The sequence below is a fragment of the Thermobia domestica genome, chromosome 3, assembly GCF_964235325.1.
Source record: "Thermobia domestica chromosome 3, izTheDome1.hap1.1, whole genome shotgun sequence".
NCBI classification, from domain to species: Eukaryota; Metazoa; Arthropoda; class Insecta; order Zygentoma; family Lepismatidae; genus Thermobia; species Thermobia domestica.
The window spans coordinates 133,678,859-133,701,169 of NC_137456.1; the positions used below are offsets into that span (position 1 = coordinate 133,678,859).

A 22,311-nucleotide genomic window follows, 5' to 3' on the forward strand; every position below is an offset into this window, starting at 1 on the left:
TTATTTCACCGGCGTTACTTTCCTGCATGTTAAAATATAAACTTGTTATAATTACTATTAACTTCATATTTTGGTATTTAAAGAAATAAGTTTTATTTATTTGAATCTGAAGCTAAATTAAAGTTTTTAGACACTTATTAACACGTATTTCAAAGCTTATTACCATGGATGTATCACTCACTTCAAATGCATCAAGCAACAAAATATTTTATATTTTTAATTCCAAGAAAGATTTGTTCATTTTCACATACACTTACCACTACCTTTTTTTATTTTATTTTATATAAAGATCAATAGAATTGTAAAATTGCATTGACTATTAACATGTATTAACAATGTAATTGTATGATATTGTTACATATTACAAATTTAAAAATTTTATATATATATATATATATATATATATATATATATATATATATATTTTTTTTTTTTTTTTTTTTTTTTTGCATATGTAAAGTACATATTACTTGCTGGTTGCTACATATACTTTACAAAATAAATAATAAGGATAATGACAGTAACAATGATGGAAAATGCAACTAGTACTTTGTGTGTGTGTGTGTATAGAACAAATTAACTTCATAACTAAAAATAGCGAATAAGTCCATCCTCCACATGTTTGGAAGTAACAGGAGAAAATATCACGGAGTTGACAAAATTTAGTTTATAAACTTTTCAGTCAAAAGTGTTCATAAATTCAGGTTCATCTCAAATAAAAAACTTCTTCCATTTTTGAAGAAGGGAAGGAACTTAAAATGCTGACCGCATTACCTCTCTGTATTGCTAAACTAATTCGCTGAAGTAAAAATTGTGCACTTCTCGTATCTCCCGTCTTGAGGTTTAAGTTCGACCCAATTTCCTTTAGGAACTCCCTAGCTTCCCGGCTAAAAACTCCCATAGTTTCTGTAGCAAAGGCGATGAACATATGATCTTTTAATTTTGAATATTTGGTGTGTTTTCGTTTACAGGCTGTCTCAGCAGCATTTCCTGCCTCTTTACATGTTGAAGGTAAATGGGAAGGTGCAAAAGTGTCAACACATGTAACGTCCCATACCAGTCATTGCCCCATTTTCCAAGGGGTTAATGTTACTCCATCTGGTCGTTTCCCATCATCTCGAGACATTCCAGATGGTTCTAAAATACTTGGGACATCAATGCTGGCAAGAGCTCGTCTTATTATATTATTCAGTTCTCCATGACGAGAAATTCGACCTCCACTCCTAGAACAGCTTAACGCATGTAAACCTTTTTCATCAACCTGTTCTTGACATGTACATTTGAAACTATGGCAGATATTTAAACCGAGACGTAGAGCGACACAAATTTGAAACGTGCTGTTGTCCAAGAAAGTTCCAATATTTTTTGACGGTGTTGCCTGTAGCCATGCACCAGATTCTTTTCTTTGTAAGGATTTAAAACGGGCTATATCATATGTATTTTCAGGGACCAATTCTTTATCAATTATTGCTGTTAATATAATTTTATCCCAATTCTGTTGTGAGTCCAACACGGCAGGAGTCTCATTATTGTATATACCATTCTATATCTCCAATCCCTCCGTCAGGTGATGAATTTCCACTTTGTCAACTGGTATATTTAGTATGTTGGAGACAAGTGGCTTCGCTCCAAAAGATGAGGACAGGAAAGCTGGAAGGCTTAAATCAGAGACTTTTCTTACGCTTAAACCTCCTCAGCGAATTGGTAAGCTTGCTTGAGTCCATTGATTTTCATTCAAAGAATAATTGATGATAGACTGAAGTGCATATTTCAGGCAATTATCAAGCTGAAGTACTTTGGAAGGCATGGACCATGTGGGAGTGGTGCGTAAAAAGTAGATAAGTTTCGGTATTCCCAGGCAATTCTTAAGTAGAAAAAAGGCAATATGCGCTGGTAAAGTCTTCAGACGCTGAGCTATTGTTTTTAATCTATTTAAATGCTCATCAAAATTTTCCTCATATCCATCATCAAGGAGAGGTGATCCCAAGAGAGTTAATTCACTTTTGAGTACCGTCCGTATCCCAGGTAGCAATTCTTGAAACTGGGATTCGACTTCTTTGTCTGGATTCCCAGATGTGAAAAAAAGTTCGCATTTAGACGGGTTAACTTCAAGACCAAGTTTCTTTGATTCTTCTATCACAGTCTTCATGTCTTGGTAAACTGACTGTGGAGAACCACCTAAGCTACCGTCATCCAAGTAGAAGATATTTAGTTCAGACGATAAAGTGCGAACTATTGGGTGGATGGCCAGACTAAAAAGCACTGGACCAGCTGGATCACCTTGTTGACAGCCAACTTGTGATAAAATTGTTCGTTCACCAAAAAATAGGATTGAAGGTTGAGCATAACTTTGCCAAAAAAATGAAAATTGTACTTACCACTACCTATTTAAATTTGAAGAAAATATATAAATAAATATGTGAAGCGTACATGTACATGTAAGTACAATTGTCATCAAGACTGTGTTGGTACAGTAATGTACGAAATACATAACCCAGAAAATACATAAACTAAAAGCAAAGAAAAGTAAAATTACTCTCATCTCTAATGCTTTCCACTCCAGCTACTAACAAAACACACTCAGGGAATATATTTTGTGTAAACATTATTCATCATCAAAGATTAAAATTTAACAAGAAAATAGTTCAAGACGTACAAGTAATCTTTATATATATATATATATATATATATATACAGAGTGAGTCAAAGTTTTTGGAAACCCCTTATATTGAAACCAGAGAAGCCGCAACTTATAGGGTACACGACGACTAGGACGCCATCTTGAATGCAAGTTCGAAATTTCAAACGAGAAGGGGGAGGCGGACACTGAATACCTAGTAATACCGGCGTGAGCTCAGGAATCCAAAAGTGTTCCTTCCATATCTTGTGTAGTTGGCACGTTACGAATACTGAAAATTCGAAAAGTCTCAATGTTATTGACAGAATCTCATTGCTGCAGGTGATCTAAGATGCCTCTAACAAAGACATAGAAGATAGAAATCATCCTAGTATCTGGTGAACGCACTTCCAGACATTGAAAAGAACTACAATAGATGCCACCCAGACATTCGGTATCGCACACGGTCACGTACGTGATTCTCAAATTCCGATATATTGGCACTGTGGAAGGTAGGGCATGTAGTAGGCGACCTAAGAACGCCACCAATGAGGACATGGCAACAACGGTTCTAGCATCGTTTGTGAAAAATCCCAAACGCAGTACTCGTCGTGCCTCACTTGAAAGTGTATCAACCAGTCCTCCATTGTCCGGATATTTCATACCAATGCTGGCATCCTTGTAAGTTGAATATGCAACGTAATTTATTGAGGATGACAACGGGTAGTTCTGCACGTAGCCTTTAAAAATAATAATAATAATAAAATGAATTGGATTACTCTGTTTACACCTGGCACACTGTTCAACGACGAGAGCTATTTCTGTTTGAATCAGGGAAGTCTATCGGCATTATTGTTAGTACTAGTGTGACAGTAATTCGAACTAGATTGATCAGCGTGAGGGACAATGTCCTACAAAACTAATGGTGTGGCATATAATGCACCTGCATCATTGGTACATTTTCCATAGACACAACATCACCTTAGTGGCACAACAGCATCTGACTTCCCTACAGGAACATGTGTTTCTTTCCTTCTGAGCTCAGACGCCAACTTACTTTCTTATTTTCAACATGAGATTCCTCCCATTATGTAGTTGTTGTGATCCCGCGGAATGGACACCCTGTTACCCTTTGAATTTTACCTACGGGGTCCATCTGAAGCAGACCATGTATGCTGAGAAACCCCGTAGATTTAGGATTTAGATTTTTGGGCTTTTGGCATCTATGACCATGTTAGCCCGTCATATTTGAGCGATGACGTCCCTCGGAGAGCACACTATCCGGGAAAAGGGAAGGAAGAAAGGAAGCGGCCTGGGACCTATGCTAGGTAACACCCCACCATTTGCCTGACGTGAATAAGGAAAACCCAAGAAAACCACTCAAGATGGGTGGCCTGAAAAAAACTTTTTACACATTTGCGACCAAGTGCCCCCACCGGGAATCGAACCCAGAAATGAGAAACTAAATGATATAAGGCATCTACAAGAACGCATTCAGCACATGTGTGACCACAGTTCACCGAACATTTTCCTACATGTACACAGTAAATACAGCGACTACGGTTTTGCATTAGACGACATGAAAACTACATACAGCATATGCTGTAGAGTGTCGCTGTAGGTGATTTTCAACATTTCAGTATTCATAACACAAACCATACAAGATATGAAAGAAACAATTACACTTTTAGAGTCCTGAGCTCACGTCGATGGTACTTGCTAACGACATGCCTCCCTTTCCCATTTGAAATTTCAAACTTACACTTAAGATTGCGGCCAATCATTAAGTACCCTACAAATTGCGGCCCCTTCTCTACTACCATCTCCCATTAATAGATTTCACATTTTCCAGTCAGGTTTCAAAATAAAAGTGTATCCAAAGATTTTTGACTCACCCTATATATACTTATCTGTAACTAGTTTTCCTGTACTTAAATCACATACATACATACATACATACATACATATATATATATATATATATATATATATATATATATATATATATATATATATATATATATATATATATATATATATATATATATATATATATATATATATATATGTAATATTGTATAATAAAAAAAACTCTCCGAAAGCAACTGTCAGTGGCGCTCGCAATTCCGAACAACTCCAAGAGGAGACCTAATAACGATGTAACTATGTAGTTCAACTCGCTGCGTAACAATAATAACGCGCCGAATATGTTTTGTTCACTAGTCTACACTTACCAGCCGTGCGAAGAAGGTCTTTTGATTTTTACACTCTAGGTTCTCTAAGTTGTGAGGATGGATATAAAAAGGCTGTGCGATTCGATTGCGTTCGAAGCAGTTTATCGGCCTCAGTGACTGAAGAAGAGATTAAAGAGTGCTGAAGTTCAAGTTGCGGTGCAGTCTTTCTTCAAAATGTTCCCGAAGAATAATTTAGGAATACTATTCATACCAAATAGCAAGAAATGATCCGCTTGTGTGTCAAGAATGCAGGCCATTACTTCGAGAATATGCAGATATATGACAACGATAGAGAATAACAGAGGTAAACTTATTTAAAAAAAAAAAAAGTGCTGCAGAAATTTAACCGTACGTACTTATTCATAAAATAAAGTACGTACGGTTAAATTTCTGCAGCACTTTTTTTTTTTCTTTTTTTTTAAACCTAACCTACTCTAAACTATCTTGTAGCCCGCTTTACTACTAGCTATTGAGCTGAACTACATGTCTACATGGTTGTGAGGTCGTTTCGTGGAGTTACGGAAACAAGCGCCACTGACAGTAGTTTTAGGACAGTCTTCATACATACTTGGTCCAAACACAAAAGAACAGCAAATAAACAAGTCTTTGGAAATATTTACTTCTCATTTAGACATTTAATTATTTCCAGAATTTAATTACAGATTTTAACTTTTCGTTACACGTTTATAAATACTGAAGAAACCAATCAATTAATCAGAATTTTACGATTTAACCTTCCTAAACTTACAAATAACTATTACATAACACGTACCTGATTTTCCACTCTGGGCCTTGCAGATTCGTTTCCCGCTTGCGCTGTAGGGGAAACATACATTTTCGAAGAAGAGCGTCGTAGCATCCGTTGTTTTATTTTATTCTTAATTCTCGAGCACAGTGGGACAGGACATTTTACTTCCTGTAAAAGATCAATAACCATAACTGACTCAACTACCAAGTAAGAGGGTCACTATATTTAAAGTTCCTGTTGCTTGAAAGTTGCTATGATTATTGAAGCACCATTGAAGGATGTATATTGGTTTAAAGGTTACAAAAAGTACTGTAAAACAAAAGAAAACCGCTCAACCGTAAATCAGAAGATTAAATGCTTGGTAATATATATAGTTGCTACTTAAAAATGTAGACATTAGTCTTTTCTTATTATTTGTTACCAGAACTTGTAATCAAACTACTACTACTACTTCTTCTAAACCTTTTTCTCAGGTAAACTTTCTTCTAAACCTTTTAGTTGGGGTCGGCTTTTCGGATCGCTGTCCCCCATCTGTTTCTATCCTGTGTCATATTCACTGTGATACCACACTGCACCATATCGTTCTTTACACAATCTCCCCACTTCTTTTTTGGTCGGTCTCGCACGCGTTTCCCATTCAGTTCTATAGCATCCATTCTGTGAACTATGTGTTTCGAAGGACTTCTTCTTACATGTCCAAACCCTCTTTCTTTAGCTTTTCTACTACCAGTTCCATCTTTACTCTTTCTCGGATCACCACTTCTTACTTTTATCCTTCCGCGTACCTTCACACATCCACCGCAGCATCTTCATCTCCGCAACCTCTGTTCCTCTCTCTTCTTTGTCGTCCATTGGGGGCGCGGTGGCTCAGTGGTAGAGCGTTTACCTCCGGTGCTTGGAGTCCCTGGTTCGATTCCAGCTCGCGCCGTGTGGACTTTGTGGTGGACAAACACCGTGCTCGTGGGTTTTCTCGGGGTTCTACCGTTTCCTCCCTTTCTTCATTCCATCATTTCATTTATTTCTCATCATCACCGTCTCTTTTAGCCTAACCGGCATAACCGTGGGACGTAAAACTAAATATTTCATTTCATTTTCTTTGTTGTCCATCATTCTGCTCCGTATGATGAGTCTCTCTACTGTTTTCTAAACTTTTACTTTACGGTGTAGTGGTACTACGCTTACACAATACTCCTGCCGCTTCTCTCCATTTTGTCCAACTGCTTCTAATTCTGCTGTTTAGATCTGCTTCTATTCCTGCATTTTCTTGCAGTATTAATCCCAAGTACATAGGTTTCTTCATTACCATCTCTTCTTCATCCACTCGTATTTTTGTATTTTCGATTACATTCTTACTGAATGGGCAAAGTACATATTATGTCTTGGTTTCACTAATTCTAAGCCCTTTGCTCTCCAATGATCCTCTCCAGGTATCTAGTTTTTCTTGCAGTGCTGCCTTGTTTCACTTACCAGCAGGATATCATCCGTAAATAGTATATTCCAAGGTGCTCTCTTGGATATCCTTTGTAAGACCGTCTATCACTACTGCAAAAACGTATAGCCTCAGATTAGATCCTTTATGAAGTCCCCCTTTCACTTATAACTTCTGTTATTCCACACGCGCTTCTCACTCCTGTCCTGCATCCATCATATATATTCTGAATTATACAGATGTATGTGTTGGGAACACATTTTTCTTCAGTGTTCACCAAAAAAGATCTCGTGGCACACTATCATACGGTTTCTCTACGTCAATGAAAATCATCTGTAGGTCTTTCTGGTATTCTCTGTAGTTTTCTATTAGGATCGTAAGTACAAATATTGCATTCGTTGTCAACCGCCCTGGCACGAAACGGAATTCGTTCTACGTTATTTCGATCTCTTCCCTGAATCTTGCTCCTATCTAAATAGGCTTATGTTAATTACTGTACAGCACATTTTATCACTCTACTGTAAGTTGAAAAGTAAAAAAGCACAGAAAATTTAAAAAGTAAAAAAAACTCATGGTTTACTTTTCAAAATTACTTCATAAAATAGTCTTGTCGTTTCGTCTGCTTGACGAAACTCGCTCGCTTCTTTACCGCAATTTCAAGCAATTGTCGCGGAATTGTACAAGAACCCGAGAAGGTATAACCAGATTTTCCGAATACGACAGCGTGCAGCGGCTCGATAGCCGTGCCTGTCAAAGCTTTATGCTAGTAATCCCGGGGTCGGGCGTTGCAATCTTCTCGATTACTTTTGATTTTTTCTCCTTTTTTAAAATATATATATCAATTGCCGCGCTGCCTCGGCTTCTGCTCGTACACTACACTACATCGCGCGCCTATTCAGAACGCGAGCCGTTCGCCACAGCATTTTTCTTACGATCACCTCGGTTAACCCGGAACTCGGTTAATCAGGAGTCGAATAATCGTGGCTCTACCATATCTTTAGCTAAGTTAACACAGTTCAAATCTGTGTGCTGGCTGATTGATATAGTTTTCCTGTAGCTTGCTAAAGCGTAAAAGAAAGCAAGTCGGAATTATAATGAAAAAGTGCGCAGGAGATATTGCAAAGGCTTCTAGCAACACAAATATAGCATATCATTTTGAATCTATATCGCTTTTTCGTTAGACTATAAAGAGAAAGTTAAAAATGGGTGACCAATTGAGAAAAAGAAGTTAACAAAATCGATGTGCAGTTCCTTCTCTTTGTGTTTTGATGAAAGCACAGATCAATCAGATATGCGAGCAGAATTTGTTTTCAACGTTGGTAAGCCACGAAACAAGCACGTAAAATGAAACGAGGATAATATAAAATTGTCCAATGGACATCGCTCATCCCCAACATCGATACGCAGACTCTCTCATTCAACCACTGTGGAGCAGAGACTGACCTTGTCATGTGACGATGAATTGCTATATTATGCCCTTCAGTCTGAACAAAAACCATTATATCACTCGGGCGCTTCGATTCCACTCGATATGTTTTCACGCTCGCTACTCCACAATGATCGAATGGTAGAGTCTATCTATTGGTGTGGGGAATGAGTATCGTCCAATGAGCAACTCTTATTCCCATTTCATCATCTCACGTGATTCTCCTCTGGAACTTAACTGAGGATAAAAAACATCCTCGTAAGTCAGCTTCCGATATTTATATGAACGACGCAGAAAAGAAGGCCTATTCAACGTATGTCCTTTTCACAGTACCACGATACAAGAAGCATTTATGAAGTAGTGAAAATTGATAAATTTCAAGGTTTTCAGAAATGTTTATCAATTGTATTAGATGTGCACCGGCGATGGTACAAGAGAAGTCTAGACTAATAAGTCTTTTGGAAAAAAAAATCGTATAAATTGCCCTGCATTTCGCTCTTTGTGGTAAATCATTAAAGCAGGATCAAACCTCAAAAAGACTGTCAAAACTATCAACATAAGGTGTGACAATACAGCTCTTTTACATCGCTAATTTCATGGATTTTCAGAGCACACGAGATCAGGCGTCTTCAGATATTTTATTGAGAAAAGGAATCTCTGATTTTATTTATAAATTTGTTCCATCAAACACTACATGCCTAGAAGAGGAGGTTCAAAGTACTGATTTTCTTCCACATTTAGCATTTCTGACAGATATTACAGGGTATCTAAATGAGCACAACATAAAAAATACAGGGAGGAGGCTAATTAGTTTCCGGTCTTATTGGACATGTCACGGATTCCTCAATGGATTCCGAAGCAAACGGAAGCTTTTCCATTCTATTCTAGGGAAAAATAATTTAGCACACTTTTGAACATTGTAGTCGTCTGACATTAGACTTTGAAGAAAAAACATTGGACTTTTCTGATTTCTGTATACATACAGGGATTTTAATGAATGAATTTAGTTCAAGATTCTCAGGCTTCGATAAGTAAAAAGTATTGCAATCTTCACACAAAATAAATAAATAAATAAAATAAAATAAAATAAAAAATAAAAACTGACAACCACTTAAGAATTAACATATTTTCTAACTCGAACTGTGACCTTCATGCTAACCTATTCTTTCTGACGAGGATGGAGAAAGACGCACATTTCTTCAGGCTAATTTCTAACCAACGTTGCCCTCACTTCTGTTATTTTGGTGGGGAATAATGACAATCTTTGAATCTTTGGTAGTACCTATTTGTGTGAAAGTGAATTTTCCAGTATAGGATTGTTAACAACGTACAAAAGATACATGGAGATTCTTCTTTTTTTCATCTGCAACTTGCAACAACAGAAATTGATGTGGATATCCCAGATCCTGTAACTTTTGCTGGTCATCCTGAAACTGAATAGTTATGTCATTTTTCAAACATGTTTTATGTACATTGCTTTAAAGGGACAAGTTTTGCCGATAGATGCCACTGCACTCTTCGTATCTCTCTCATGTATTTTTTGCCGTTTACGAAAATTCACGATTTCTCTTTCAAATTTCAACCTAGAGACTTCAAATTTTTAGAGAAGGAACTTCATAACATATCGAAGGCAACAATCCGTGCCGATTTTTTATTTAGAATTTTCTTCATTGTTGAAATGGCTTGATTGTTGAAATGAATATTCAAACCTTTAACAATACAACGGTTTCAACAATGGAGAAAATTCTAAATAAAAAATCGGCATGGATTGTTGCCTTCGATATGTTATGAAGTTCCTTCTCTAAAAATATGAAGTCTCTAGGCTGAAATTTGTAAGAAAAGTCGTGAATTTACGTGAAAGGTAAAAAAATACATAAGAGAGATACGAAGACTGTAGTGACATCTATCGGCAAAGCTTGTTCCTTTACACCAACCTTAAAGCTTTATATGATCTAAATTCTAAAACCAGCATTGATACCACCTAAGAACGCAGAAAAGTTAATAACAGGCATTAAAGATTATTTAAATACAAATAAACGTTACCAAGAGTATAAAGCATCGTGTATATGAAGTCGTCACATATACAGGAACTAGGAGAAACCACTGGCGCCTGACGGTTTCTTGTCCCCGTGTGTTATCAGTATGGACAAGTACCTGGAATCCCACTGCCGAGTTGTCGCTCTCTTGGACGGTTCGCATTAGTACTAACTATTTAAGTTAAGGAACGTGATATATCAGGTCTTTCAAAACAGTACACATAATCAAAGATGAGAAAGTGAGACTGTCACTGAATTTCAAATAGAATGGAATTCTTATGGATCATTTCTAAACACTACAAAATAATAAACTGAATAAAGATGAAGGTAACCTAAGCAAATCACGAGAGAGAGGGAGATAAAGGAAACATCAATAATATTACTTACTATAGAGGAGCCAGCAAAAGAAGGTCTCTGATAGCTCACAGTGGCGTTGCCACTACTCGCATGTCAAGGCTTTTTTCGGTGCATCTATAATGGCATATTAATTAATGATGTGGGACAGATTGGCCGCGGTTGGTATCACTAGCACCAACGTAGGAGCTGCATTTTCCCTCCACATGTGGTAAGAAATGTCAGAGGCCATCTCTTGTTGGCCCTGCTATAGTTACCAATAATCTTTATCACAAACGCAAGAAAATGTTTATACAAACATAAAGCAGATGCCAATAAAAACGGCAAAAATAAACTGTACCAAAAACGCTGTCCTCATTAAGTGTTCCTTTTCAACTATATTTCGTTCCTCACTGTGACCTTGATCTCGCGCATATGCGATCAGTAATTTTAATTTTTGTCCCTTTTTCCTGTAAAAGCAAAAATCCACCAAGTATTCCAGAAACACAGGTATGAAGCGTGATCCGGCTTTTTCAAGCACAAGGAAAGTGTCCATCGGAGATCCAACGACAAATAGTGTCTATCTATGGGAATGTAACGGATAGGCGAAGTGGTGCTGTGCCTTCGCAGAAGATCAGTGTAATATTCCCGATGAAGAGAGGAGCAGGAGCTAGTACATGATAACTGACGACTTTCGCAATCGCGTTGATGCAGAGATGCGTGCGAATAGGCGGGTAACAATTAGAGAATTGTACGTAATGTTTCATGAATACAACCTGTTCCTGTATCTAAAGAAATATCTTCGTGGAAACACTTTGGCGACGGCGATGAGGTCAGGGAACAAGTCACAACGTGATTCCAGATACAGGCGCAGAATTTTTACGATTCTCGGATACAAAGACACTTGTTCTGCTTTTGAACAAACGTGACATTTCTGTGGGGAAACTGCCTCTATACCAGTGTATCAAGTGTAGCTTTCTTTGCATCCAATACATTTCTTACAATCTCACTTTTCGTCTGTATCTTTAATATACTGAAAAGGTTCGTATTTACTTGTAGCAGAAAAAAAAAATACTGCATCCATAAGCCTACCAGTTCAATAACTTCTTCGTTTATTTTAAATACTCAAAGAGTAGACATTTAAAACCTTCAGAAGGTTTTTAAAGTCCCACACTTGAGAAGCCAGTCAACTTGTTCAAACAGATGGGGATACAAAAATTTCGAAAGTAGGTGTTTACTGACCTTAAAAGAACAAGTAAATAAAATGAATTAAAAAATAAAACCATGAGAAAAATAACTTACCTGGCAAACACGTGCGTGAAGCAATAACAAACCGGCCAGCTGTTTTTTTGATGATCCACTTCCTCCAGGAGTTACATTATTGTATAACTTTAAAAGCTGCAATGTACGCTTCATTGGTTGGCATTCACTTTGTTTACACATAGCATCATGACATTTACTCGACTCATGTGTAGATAAGCAGTGAAATTTTTCTGCAAGAGGCTGGATAATGAAACAATATATTTATTTCAAAATATCAGCACGCAAAGATAAATGCTTTATGATGTAACAATTTTAATATAATACGAACGGAAACATGTAACACTCTTAATTTTAAATTACAAAATCACTAGAATTATAGATACATATCTAAAATTCAACTTGTGTTCACAGACTACATACAAGTACCAGTACTATAAACCAGGGTTTGCTAAGTGGGTTACGTAAAGACCCACCTGGATTTTTGAGTGTTTTCTTCATGTATTATTGATACATTCATGGAATTAACTGGCTTACCTCCCTGATGAGTGCCTTGATGAAAAATGAAATGAATCTTTCAGTATAACGTCCCACGATTATATCCCTTAGACTATGGTTGGCTGGTGATTACGCCAAGTAAATGATGATGGAATGGGAATGGAAACAGGCGTAAACCCACGGACACGATGGTGTCCACCACAAACTTACATGGCCGGGGATCGAACCAGAGACCCACACACCAGAAGTAAGCAATCTACCACTGAGCCCCATGACCCCAGAGCGTCTTGAGACTGCAACATTGTACCTGCTAAGTTTGGCAAAAGTGTACCAGGTCTTGGTATCCTGATATAATTAACCCTGCAATAGGCACGTGCATTTCTGTGACATGGATAGTCGCGCGGGCTACCACTGTAGCCCACTTGTTTTTATTTTATTATATTGGCTAGTTTGCTGATATTTTTATCTTTCTTGTAGAGAAATGTATTTATAAACTGTTTTAAGGGTCTTATACACAATTTGAGAAATATGTTTATTTTGACAGCTATGCATACACAAAGAAGATCAACGTCATTCATTTTTCAAAAGTAATACACGAATAGGATTGTAAAAGTTATTTGTATTTAATAATAAATGCACCAATCTGGCGCATCTCAAACTTTTTTCATGGTAAATATATATGTCGGAATTCTTTAAAAAATACGCATTCTTTTACAAACATTTTACAAACAAATCTTAAAGATAAATGTATTATCGACAACAGCGAAATATTTTTTATGATTTCTTGCTATCAAAAGTTTGATTACGATTTTGCATAATTATACATATGCTATTTACTCTCATATATATATTTCTTTTTCTGTTTTCCTATTCAAGTTCCTCGAAGCATGTTCTGGACACAAGTAATTGAGTGGTCAATACACACTTTCCTTCAAGCACTGACCACTCATCAAAAGCATCAAAATGCCAAGAAGGGCACGTATTTCAGTCTCGTCTGTAAGTTTTGCATCACGGTCGGGTACAAATCTCTTTCTAACACTGTCAATGTAAATATTGCTACAATCAACTATAAGTCTGAAAATGTTTGCATCTAAAAGCAGTTCTAGACATTCAAATTACGACAACGCAGACCTGGGCTCACCTTTAAGTCCAGGAAAACGAAGCAAAATATTATGAACACGAGTACAAATATTACGAGTAGGAGTTTTTATTTTTATTTTTATTTTTTTTTTTTTTCCATCTGAAATTGTCTTTTGCTACATAATACTTTACAACTGTTTTACTATCACTATCATCAACAGGTATCAGTGATTCCTGCTACACGGAATTCTCAGTAACATCTTTGAAATTTTCACTATTTCTGTGTCCGAAAAATGCAGTTCTTCAGTCTCAAAATATTCTTCACCATCACTATCGCAATCTAGAAAACATTCCTCATCAGAACTGGCATTTTGCAAACTCATTGATCATCTGATCAACACTCGAACTATGATGAAAAAACTTTCGACGGTTTGGAACACCTATGACAGCAATAGTCGCGCGGGCTACAGATTTAGCTCATGAAACTTTCAATCAGAATAACAATGGGATCGTTTCGATATTACATTCGACCACACATAAAACACGCAGAATGATAGCAGATAGAACGGTACACAGACACCCCTTGTGTTAGCATCTCAAACTACTTTGCGGTAAGGAAAACAAAAACGCTGGGCTACAATAGTAGCCCGCGCGCTTATTGCAGGGTTAATGCATGTAACGAAGGATATACGTCTCATTTGGGTTTATTCTTAAATATGTTGGTGATATAGTTATTGTACCGGTATTGATATTTATAAGTTCACTTACTAAGTGGCAAATCCCGACCACAAAAGGTGATAAGAAAATTGGGGTAGAAGTTCTACCACAACCATAAAACTGAAACTGACACTAGCTTGCTTGAGAACCCGCAATGATACAATATATGCCTCCGTACCATAGTGATTTAAGTGTCGGATCTGTAATACACACTTCGTGTTCGATTCCAAGCCGTGTTACTTTCTAACCACTTGGAGAAAGCTGGCTAAAAAACAAGCTCGACGTTTAAGGTCATATGATCTGACTCAAAAATATTTACTCGAATCGAATTTCTATCTGTGAATCTCTACTAAAGCATAGCGAATTCGAACTTTTTCTGAAGCGGTTGATCACGAGTAATGAGAAGTGGTTGGAACGAATGAGATCGTAATCGAAACGAGAAGCAGCTCCACAGTCTGTGGCAAAGCCTACACTGACGACCAGGCACTGAATATCACAAGCTGCTGTCGCCGGACAAAAGGATAGACTGTTGACAATTAGCGCGAATGCACCTAGCAATTCAAAAGAGACGGTCGGAACTGAACAACAGGAATGCTGTCGTATTCAATGCTGACCACGCCAGACCACAAACATCATTAACGACCCGTAGAAATTAACAGAACTTGGCTGGGAGGTTCCAATGCACCCACCGTATAGTCTGGACCTTGCATCATTAGACTATCATTTGTTCTGATCTCTGCAGAGCTCTGTGAATGGTGTTAAGGCCTGTGAAAACCATGTGTCACAATTTTTTTTTACCAGAATCTACAGAAGTTACACGGCGACGGAATTATGAAGTTGCCGGACAAATGGCAAAGTATAACTTACAGTATAATTAAAACAAAACAGACCAAAGCATCAAATATACATTAATAATACTTTGTAATAGTTTCGGCAATGTATCATTCCCTTCATCAGACACGTTATCACGTCCACCTTCCTTTTTAGGATTGGAGGTATTTCAACTTGTATTTTGTTTTGTTCATTGTGGCTTTGGAAATATTCTACAATATTACGAGGGTAGTTCCAAAAGTACCCGATCTAAGAAAGAAAACAAGAAAAAAATTGGGGAAAATATCTGTTTCTCAACATAGTCTACTTTTAGCTCGATACAATTTTTCCAGCGATGTTCAATAGCTTCAATATCTGTTTATAGTGAAACCATCAAGCTCCTCTAAGCAGCCATTAACTGCAGACTCCAAATTCCATCTCTTCATTATTGGCAAATTTTTTTACCACCGAGCCATTTTTTTCAAGTTTGAAAAGAGAAAATATAACGGATGTGTGAACTGGTAAATAGTCTTCATACAACATTTTTTTTTTTCGTCAAACGCGGTTGCTTTTTGATTTCATCATTCAAACGTTGCAGTAAGTTTGCATAATACTCGCCGTTGACTGTTTTTCCTTTTTAAAGATAATCAATTAAAATTATCCCACGCTCATCCCAAAAAACTGACGCCATGACCTTGCCCGCAGATAGAATTGTCTTCGCCTTCTTTGGAGACCATTCTCCCCTTTCAGGTCATTCTTTTCATTTTTCCTTCGTCTCAGGTGTGAAATGATGAATCCATGTTTCATCCATGGTAATGAATCGACGCAAAAACTCCTCTTTATTGCTATGAAACATCGCCAAACACTCGACTGAAACTTCCTCACGACGTTGTTTTTGTTCCATTGTGAGCGAACTCTGCATCCATCTCACGCACAGCTTTCTCATGTCCAAATTTTCAGACAATATGCGATGTACAGCTTTTTAATTGCTTACCATATTTCCTAGTTCGTGCACTTTTAGTTGACGGTCATCCAATACCATTTCTTGGAATTTCTACACCATATTTGGCGTAGTCACCTGCTTTGGTTGAACACTGCGATGTTAGTCTTCGCAGCTCGTACAGCCTCGTTTAAACTCTGCCACCAAATATTTCACTGTTGCAAACGAAGGAGCAGACACTCCCAGAGTAGAATCTAGCAGTGGCTAAGGGAAGGGGTGGGCCCAGAAGCCCCCCTCCCCTCCAACGGGTTTCGACAATGTACTTTGATGATCGTAACTTTTTCTCGGAAGAAACAATTGCCTTTCATGTACTCTATTTGAAAACAAAATATGTTATTAAACAGTTCCTACCTAGACAAGCACTGTTCACCAACGTCGTCTTTATTTTTTAAATTGTTTGCGTTTTGGGGATATGGAAATCGAGTTTTCCAAGAATCCTTGCTGTTTAGAGGGAAGAAAGGAAAGAGAATGAGGGCCTACATGCATATGATGACCATGAAATTATTGTTCTACTGTTTGACATAGCAATGAGCACATTTTCACGTGTCTTCTTTGACTTTTTAGCTTTTGCAGACTGAGCCAGACAATACTGAAAAGAATCAGTTCCTTTCTGATCATAAAACAGGTTCCGAAAAAACCTTAGCAGAAGTGTTAAGAGGGAATGGACATATTTGAACCCAAGAAATCATTGACCTCGACAAAAAAGACATATCATCACCTATTTTGAATAATTCACCGCCGTTCCCAATACGATTAACTACAAGAAACCTCGGTTGAATACCATTCACTTCTAGCCGCAATTGACATCAAAGAAAGTAAGTATCAAAGTAAGCATCAAATAAGTTACGTTTCGATTTTTCTCCGCTGCAGCGCTACGATCGCAGTTCCGCTCATGCGCACTAGTTACTCTGATCCAAGCAGAACGAAATGACGCCATTTTGAGATCGCTCTGTGTTGTGTCGTTCGTAGTGATTGTTTATAATGGCAGCGTTGATCAAAAATCCCGCCGCTTGTGAAATTAGATCTGTGATTCGTTTTCTGAATGCGAAGAACGTAAAGCCAAGTGAAATTCATCGATAAATCTGTGAGGTTTACGGAGGAAATGCAATGAGTGATTCAATGGTAAGAAGATGGGTCCGACAATTTAAGGAAGGGCGTGATCAAGTGCACGACGAAGAAAGGATTAAGAACAACTGTAGGTTTACGATTAATGCTCTTAGTCTTGAATTTCCACAAATTTCACGGACACTACTTTACGAGATTGTTACTGACAACCTGGGTTTTCGTAAACTTTGCGCACGTTGGGTGCCTAAACTTCTTACTGAGGAAGACAAAAAACAACAGGTGGGCAGCGCACTTTATTTTCTAACACGTTATCATGATGATGGCGAGAACTTCTTATCGTAGTCACGGGGGATGAAACTTGGGTTGCTTATGACACCCCTGATGCGAAACGGCAATCCATGGAATGGAGGCACACTTCGTCCCCAACAAAGGTTAAGCCAAAGCAATTCTTGAGACCTCGAAAAGTCACATGCACAGTGTTTTGGGACAGACAATGACTGAATTTTTACCACGACGTGCAACAATCAATAAAGATGTTTAAATTGCGAGACGCTCAAGAAAAGCTGCGCCGTGCAGTACAGAACAAGCGCAGAGGACTGCTCTCGAAAGGTGTCATTTTCATTCACAAAAACGCCCGACCACACACTGTGAATGTGACCAAACAACTCCTTGAAAGCTTTGGCTGGGATGTTTCTGGCCATCCTCCGTAGTCTCCACCTCGCTCCTAGGGACTTCCATCTCTTTCTGAATCTCAAGTCTTTCCTTGGTGGTAAGTGCTTCAACAACGATGAAAGTTAAAAGAACATGTTACCACATGGTTGAAAACACAGGCATCAACATTTTATGACCCAAGAACACAAACTTATACCATGCTATGAAAAATGCCTGGAAAATTACGGGAGCTATGTGGAAAAGTAGTATAAGTAATGGCGTATTTAGGGGGGTGGCTTCCGAGCTTAAGCCCCCCCCCCTTCCGAAATCTTACTTAGTATAGTAAAGTAAATGAAATACATTGCAGAATTTTCACATTTCTAGGCAAAGTCCCCCCCCGAAAGTTAGCAAAGCCCCTCCCGAAACAAAATCGTAAATACGCCACTGAGTATAAGTATTATTGATTTTTGTACAACACATTGCTTTCTTTATCTGTACTCGACTTCTTTTTTATTACCAAACGGAACTTACTTTCCGAAAGAACTTCGTAGTTTCCTTAATCTACAAGAAAAGAAAGAAAGAAAGAAAGAAAAAAATGAAATGAAATCTTTAGTTTTACGTCCCACGGTTATGCCGGTTAGGCTAAAGAAGACGGTGATTGTAAGAAATGAATGAAACGGTGGAATGAAGAAAGTGGGAAGAAACGGGAGAACCCCGAGAAAACCCACGAGCACGGTGTTTGTCCACCACAAAGTCCACACGGCGCGAGCTGGGATCGAACCAGGGACCCCAAGCACCGGAGGTGAACGCTCTACCACTGAGCCACGCTCTACCACTCTCCCAAAGGATCAATGAAAACATGATAATTAGCACAGGTCCAAGGAGAGAATGTCTTGAGTCAAGTAATTCGTCAGTTCCAGTAGAGTGGTCTAAGGCATTAGGGTGACAATGTCTAGACCTCCGCTCGTATCAAGCGACCAGCGGTCTAGAAATGATCAGGATAGTGGACTTGATGATTTAGAACCACCGGTTGCTTTCATTCTTTCGGGTTGAACGAAATCTAATAACCACGTGTTCTGCTTCCCGACTATATGCAGCAATTCATTGTCTCGTGTAGCATTTACGCAACGATGGATAATAATAATAATAATAAATTTAATGTATCATATTAAATTTGTTATTATTAATCGGGAGTGCCATTCCGGCTGATATTTAGTATCCCCCCCAATCTTGCACCTGTAAGATTTACAGTGTTACTTACTTTACAAAATATAGCTGAGCTAGAGACAGCTAACGAAGGGAGTTAGAAGCCCCCAGGGCCCTTGTACTTCTACCTTTATCACAATTTAGACAAAAACAAGGTACTCGGTTCCGGAACCGTGAACCGATTTGGGGGAGATACTACATGCCATCCTGCCATTCCATTTTATAAGAGCATAAATTTGTAAAATCCACTTAAGAAAATCGTTATTTGATTTCATAATAGGATTATACAAGTAGTAACCAAAACATATCGGGATTTTACTTCTTACATGTATAATATGAAATACCAAATGGAAAATGCGTTCTTTACCACGAAATACTCCAGAAGAAAGACATGATGAAGTGAAGTGCCACGTGAAGGCAGTGTACAAAGTGATTACAGAAATGTCGCAAAGCAGTGACATACACAAGGTTTTCCTATTATCCTCATTTACGCGTATACTCACTGTCATTGATGAGCCTCCTCCCTACGGACACATCTCCTCACTTCCCCTTGCGCCCATCCAGCTAAGCTCCTGCCTGACTCTGTCAGACAGCATTCGTGCTTTTTAGTGGCCACCTAGCACAAGTTGGTTTGTGTTCTTAAGTTGATTTGTTTCATGCGCTGTAGTTTTTAAGTCTTATGTGCACACACAGTAACTATATTCAGCCGTCTTAAAGTCAATTTGTACTCACTAATGCAACTTTTCCCTTAAGAAACGGTTTCTAAGGCAGTAAGAGTGCATTTCCTGCTAAGAAAATTTCAAATTTCATGAATATAAGTATCCCCTTGTGTGGCAACGGAGTACAGGAAAGGATTTTTGTATTACTTTTGTAATATTTGATGTCCCAGGCACAGGCATTTGATAGGGATCACCGCAGTGGCGTAACTAATGGGTCCGCAGGGTTTGCAGTGCGGGGGGCCCACCGCGAAGAAAATTCCAAAAACTATATGCTAGAATGGGAAGTGAATGTACATGGGAAGGGCCCAAAAGTAATCCTGCGGGAGGACCCGACATTTTTAAGTTACGCTACTGGATCACCGCAACTAACCTTCCCTCTAAAAGCTTATTTACATAATACTGTAGTGGAGTGTTGTTTATACTGGTTGTTGGAAACGTGGAAAGGTAAGGATTCATTGTTTTCGTAATTTCTGAATAGTACACACGTAACAGTTTGAAGGTATTAATTTTTCGCAGTTATACAATTTAGGTCATTACGTATGTACTGAAAAGCAAAGAAAGAATGAAAATAAGAAATATTTGTGATTAACAGTTAGAAGAACGGAAATGAAAGAGGGCTAATTCTAGGTAAAGTATAATAAAATAACAACTAAATATCAATACAACGTTGAAAACAAGTTTGTGTGTATATAATTTGGGGACGTCATCTGCGGAACATTAGCCAATTTTATTAGTATTATTTGAACCTTATGTGCGCCTAAACGGAATCAGGTCACTGTGACCATTTCTTTCTAAACATTGCAAAATGTTGCGTAACCACGCTACTTTTATAGCATTATAAAAAAAATGTCACCGAATTCACTCAGTAAAAATACTTACACTGATTCCTACACCTTTCTCATCACCAGATTACTTTTTAAGATCCAATTTTACTGCATAACAATGTCATCTATTCCTGAATTCACAGAACAATAGTTTAAATGCGCATTAAATTGCACGATTTACTAGTAAAAAGGCCGTATTTTACAAGAAAAGGATAAAAGCTCATTTCATGTAAATGAACTGACAACTATACCATATTCTATGACTACCCTTGACTAAATAATCCTTAATACTTATTTACTAATTGCATTTCAACATAAAAAGTAAACTAGGTTACGAACGTCAAACCATTCTGTTATGATACCTGTAGCGGCAATAGATTACTCTTGAAAGGAATTACAATTCAACATGACTCAGTTACATATTATGAAGTACTTACGACTATACTGCACAGAATACCTTTCAACTAAAATCATAGTGAACTGTCACAAATAATTATAACTTTATATTCACATTACCTCTGTATCCTCCATTATCACCAAGTATACAATACCACGACGACAATGTAGAGATGGGCAGAATCGAGTCCAAGAATCGATTTTACTCGATTCCTTAATGTACTCGATTCTCTGTGCTCGGTTTCTTTGGAATCGATTCTGAATTCGGTTTTATTATTCTCACTCAGTGGCTTGCGTTGATGATCCTACGTTCACAACTTCATGTATGCGCTTTCTGAATTCGATTCTGGATCGGTTCTGTATTCGGCTTTATTATGCTCAATCACTGGCTCACTTCCCTGGCAGTGCATTCTTCTTCAGAAACAGATGAAATGAGATGAATCTTTAGAGATGCTTATAAGATGCTAAATAACGTAGATCTTTGTAAATAAAGATAATAGGCAGTAAGAACAGGTGAGGATAAGGTGAAAATTAACGAATCTACATTAAATGGACCAGAACCGTAAACTTTATGAAGAATAGAGAGAAATGGCTGGCGATATTGTTGGTAGAGAGGACAAGAGAAAATGAGGTGATCGATGGAGCCTGTATGGAGACCACAGTTACAAAGTGGAGTAGTGCGGTTTCGGAGAAGATATAAGCGTTGGGGAGTATAGAGAATGTGAAGTCTGTTACGGAGCAGAATATGGAGGTAGGAGGGAGAGAAAGGATGTTGAATAAACCAAGATGGACAGCGGAGAGAACAAGGATAGTGCCAGTACCAACGTGTCTTTGTACATGAGGCATTATAAGCAGTCCAGCGTTAATAATGAAGTGTAATAAGTCGTGGGAAAAGGTCAATAGGCGAGACTGAAAGATCTATGGGAGTGTCATGCAGGGCTCCGAAACGGGCTGCGGCATCAGTTAGAGAGTTCCCGAGGATGCCTACATGAGCTTTGGACCAAATTAAGCAAGTAGAATAGTTGAGAGAAGTCCGACGGTATAGAAGAAGACGAATTTCATAAATAATCCAGGAGGATTTCGAAGTCCAGGGGGAAAATTGTAGAGATTGTAGGAGAGATTTAGAATCAGTGGCGATACAGATAGATGTATACTGATACTGAAGAAAATGAAGAAGAGTCGCAAACAAGGCATAACCTTCAGTGAAAAAGGTAGAGACATAATGAGGCAGTTTAAAGCTGAAACATTGCTGAAGAGAGGAA

At 37.9% G+C, this 22,311-nt stretch overlaps 1 protein-coding gene across 3 annotated transcripts in view; it reads right to left on the bottom strand.

The window, feature by feature from the left end:
* LOC145680751 (uncharacterized) overlaps positions 1 to 21,324 on the bottom strand; it is a 35,916-nt gene extending 14,592 nt beyond the window's left edge. For 2 of the 3 annotated variants that reach the window (XR_014130667.1, XM_081751721.1), the window contains exons 1-3: positions 21,170 to 21,324; positions 12,126 to 12,326; positions 5,624 to 5,767 (exon numbers count right to left, since the gene is read on the bottom strand). Coding sequence is in view for 1 of the 3 variants with exons in the window: in XM_081751721.1 (XP_081607847.1) it covers positions 5,624 to 5,767; positions 12,126 to 12,326; positions 21,170 to 21,184 (360 nt within the window). In the remaining 2 variants the exon portion in view is untranslated. The other variant, XR_014130668.1, reaches the window with a different exon arrangement.
* Between the last annotated feature and the right edge of the window lie 987 nt (positions 21,325 to 22,311).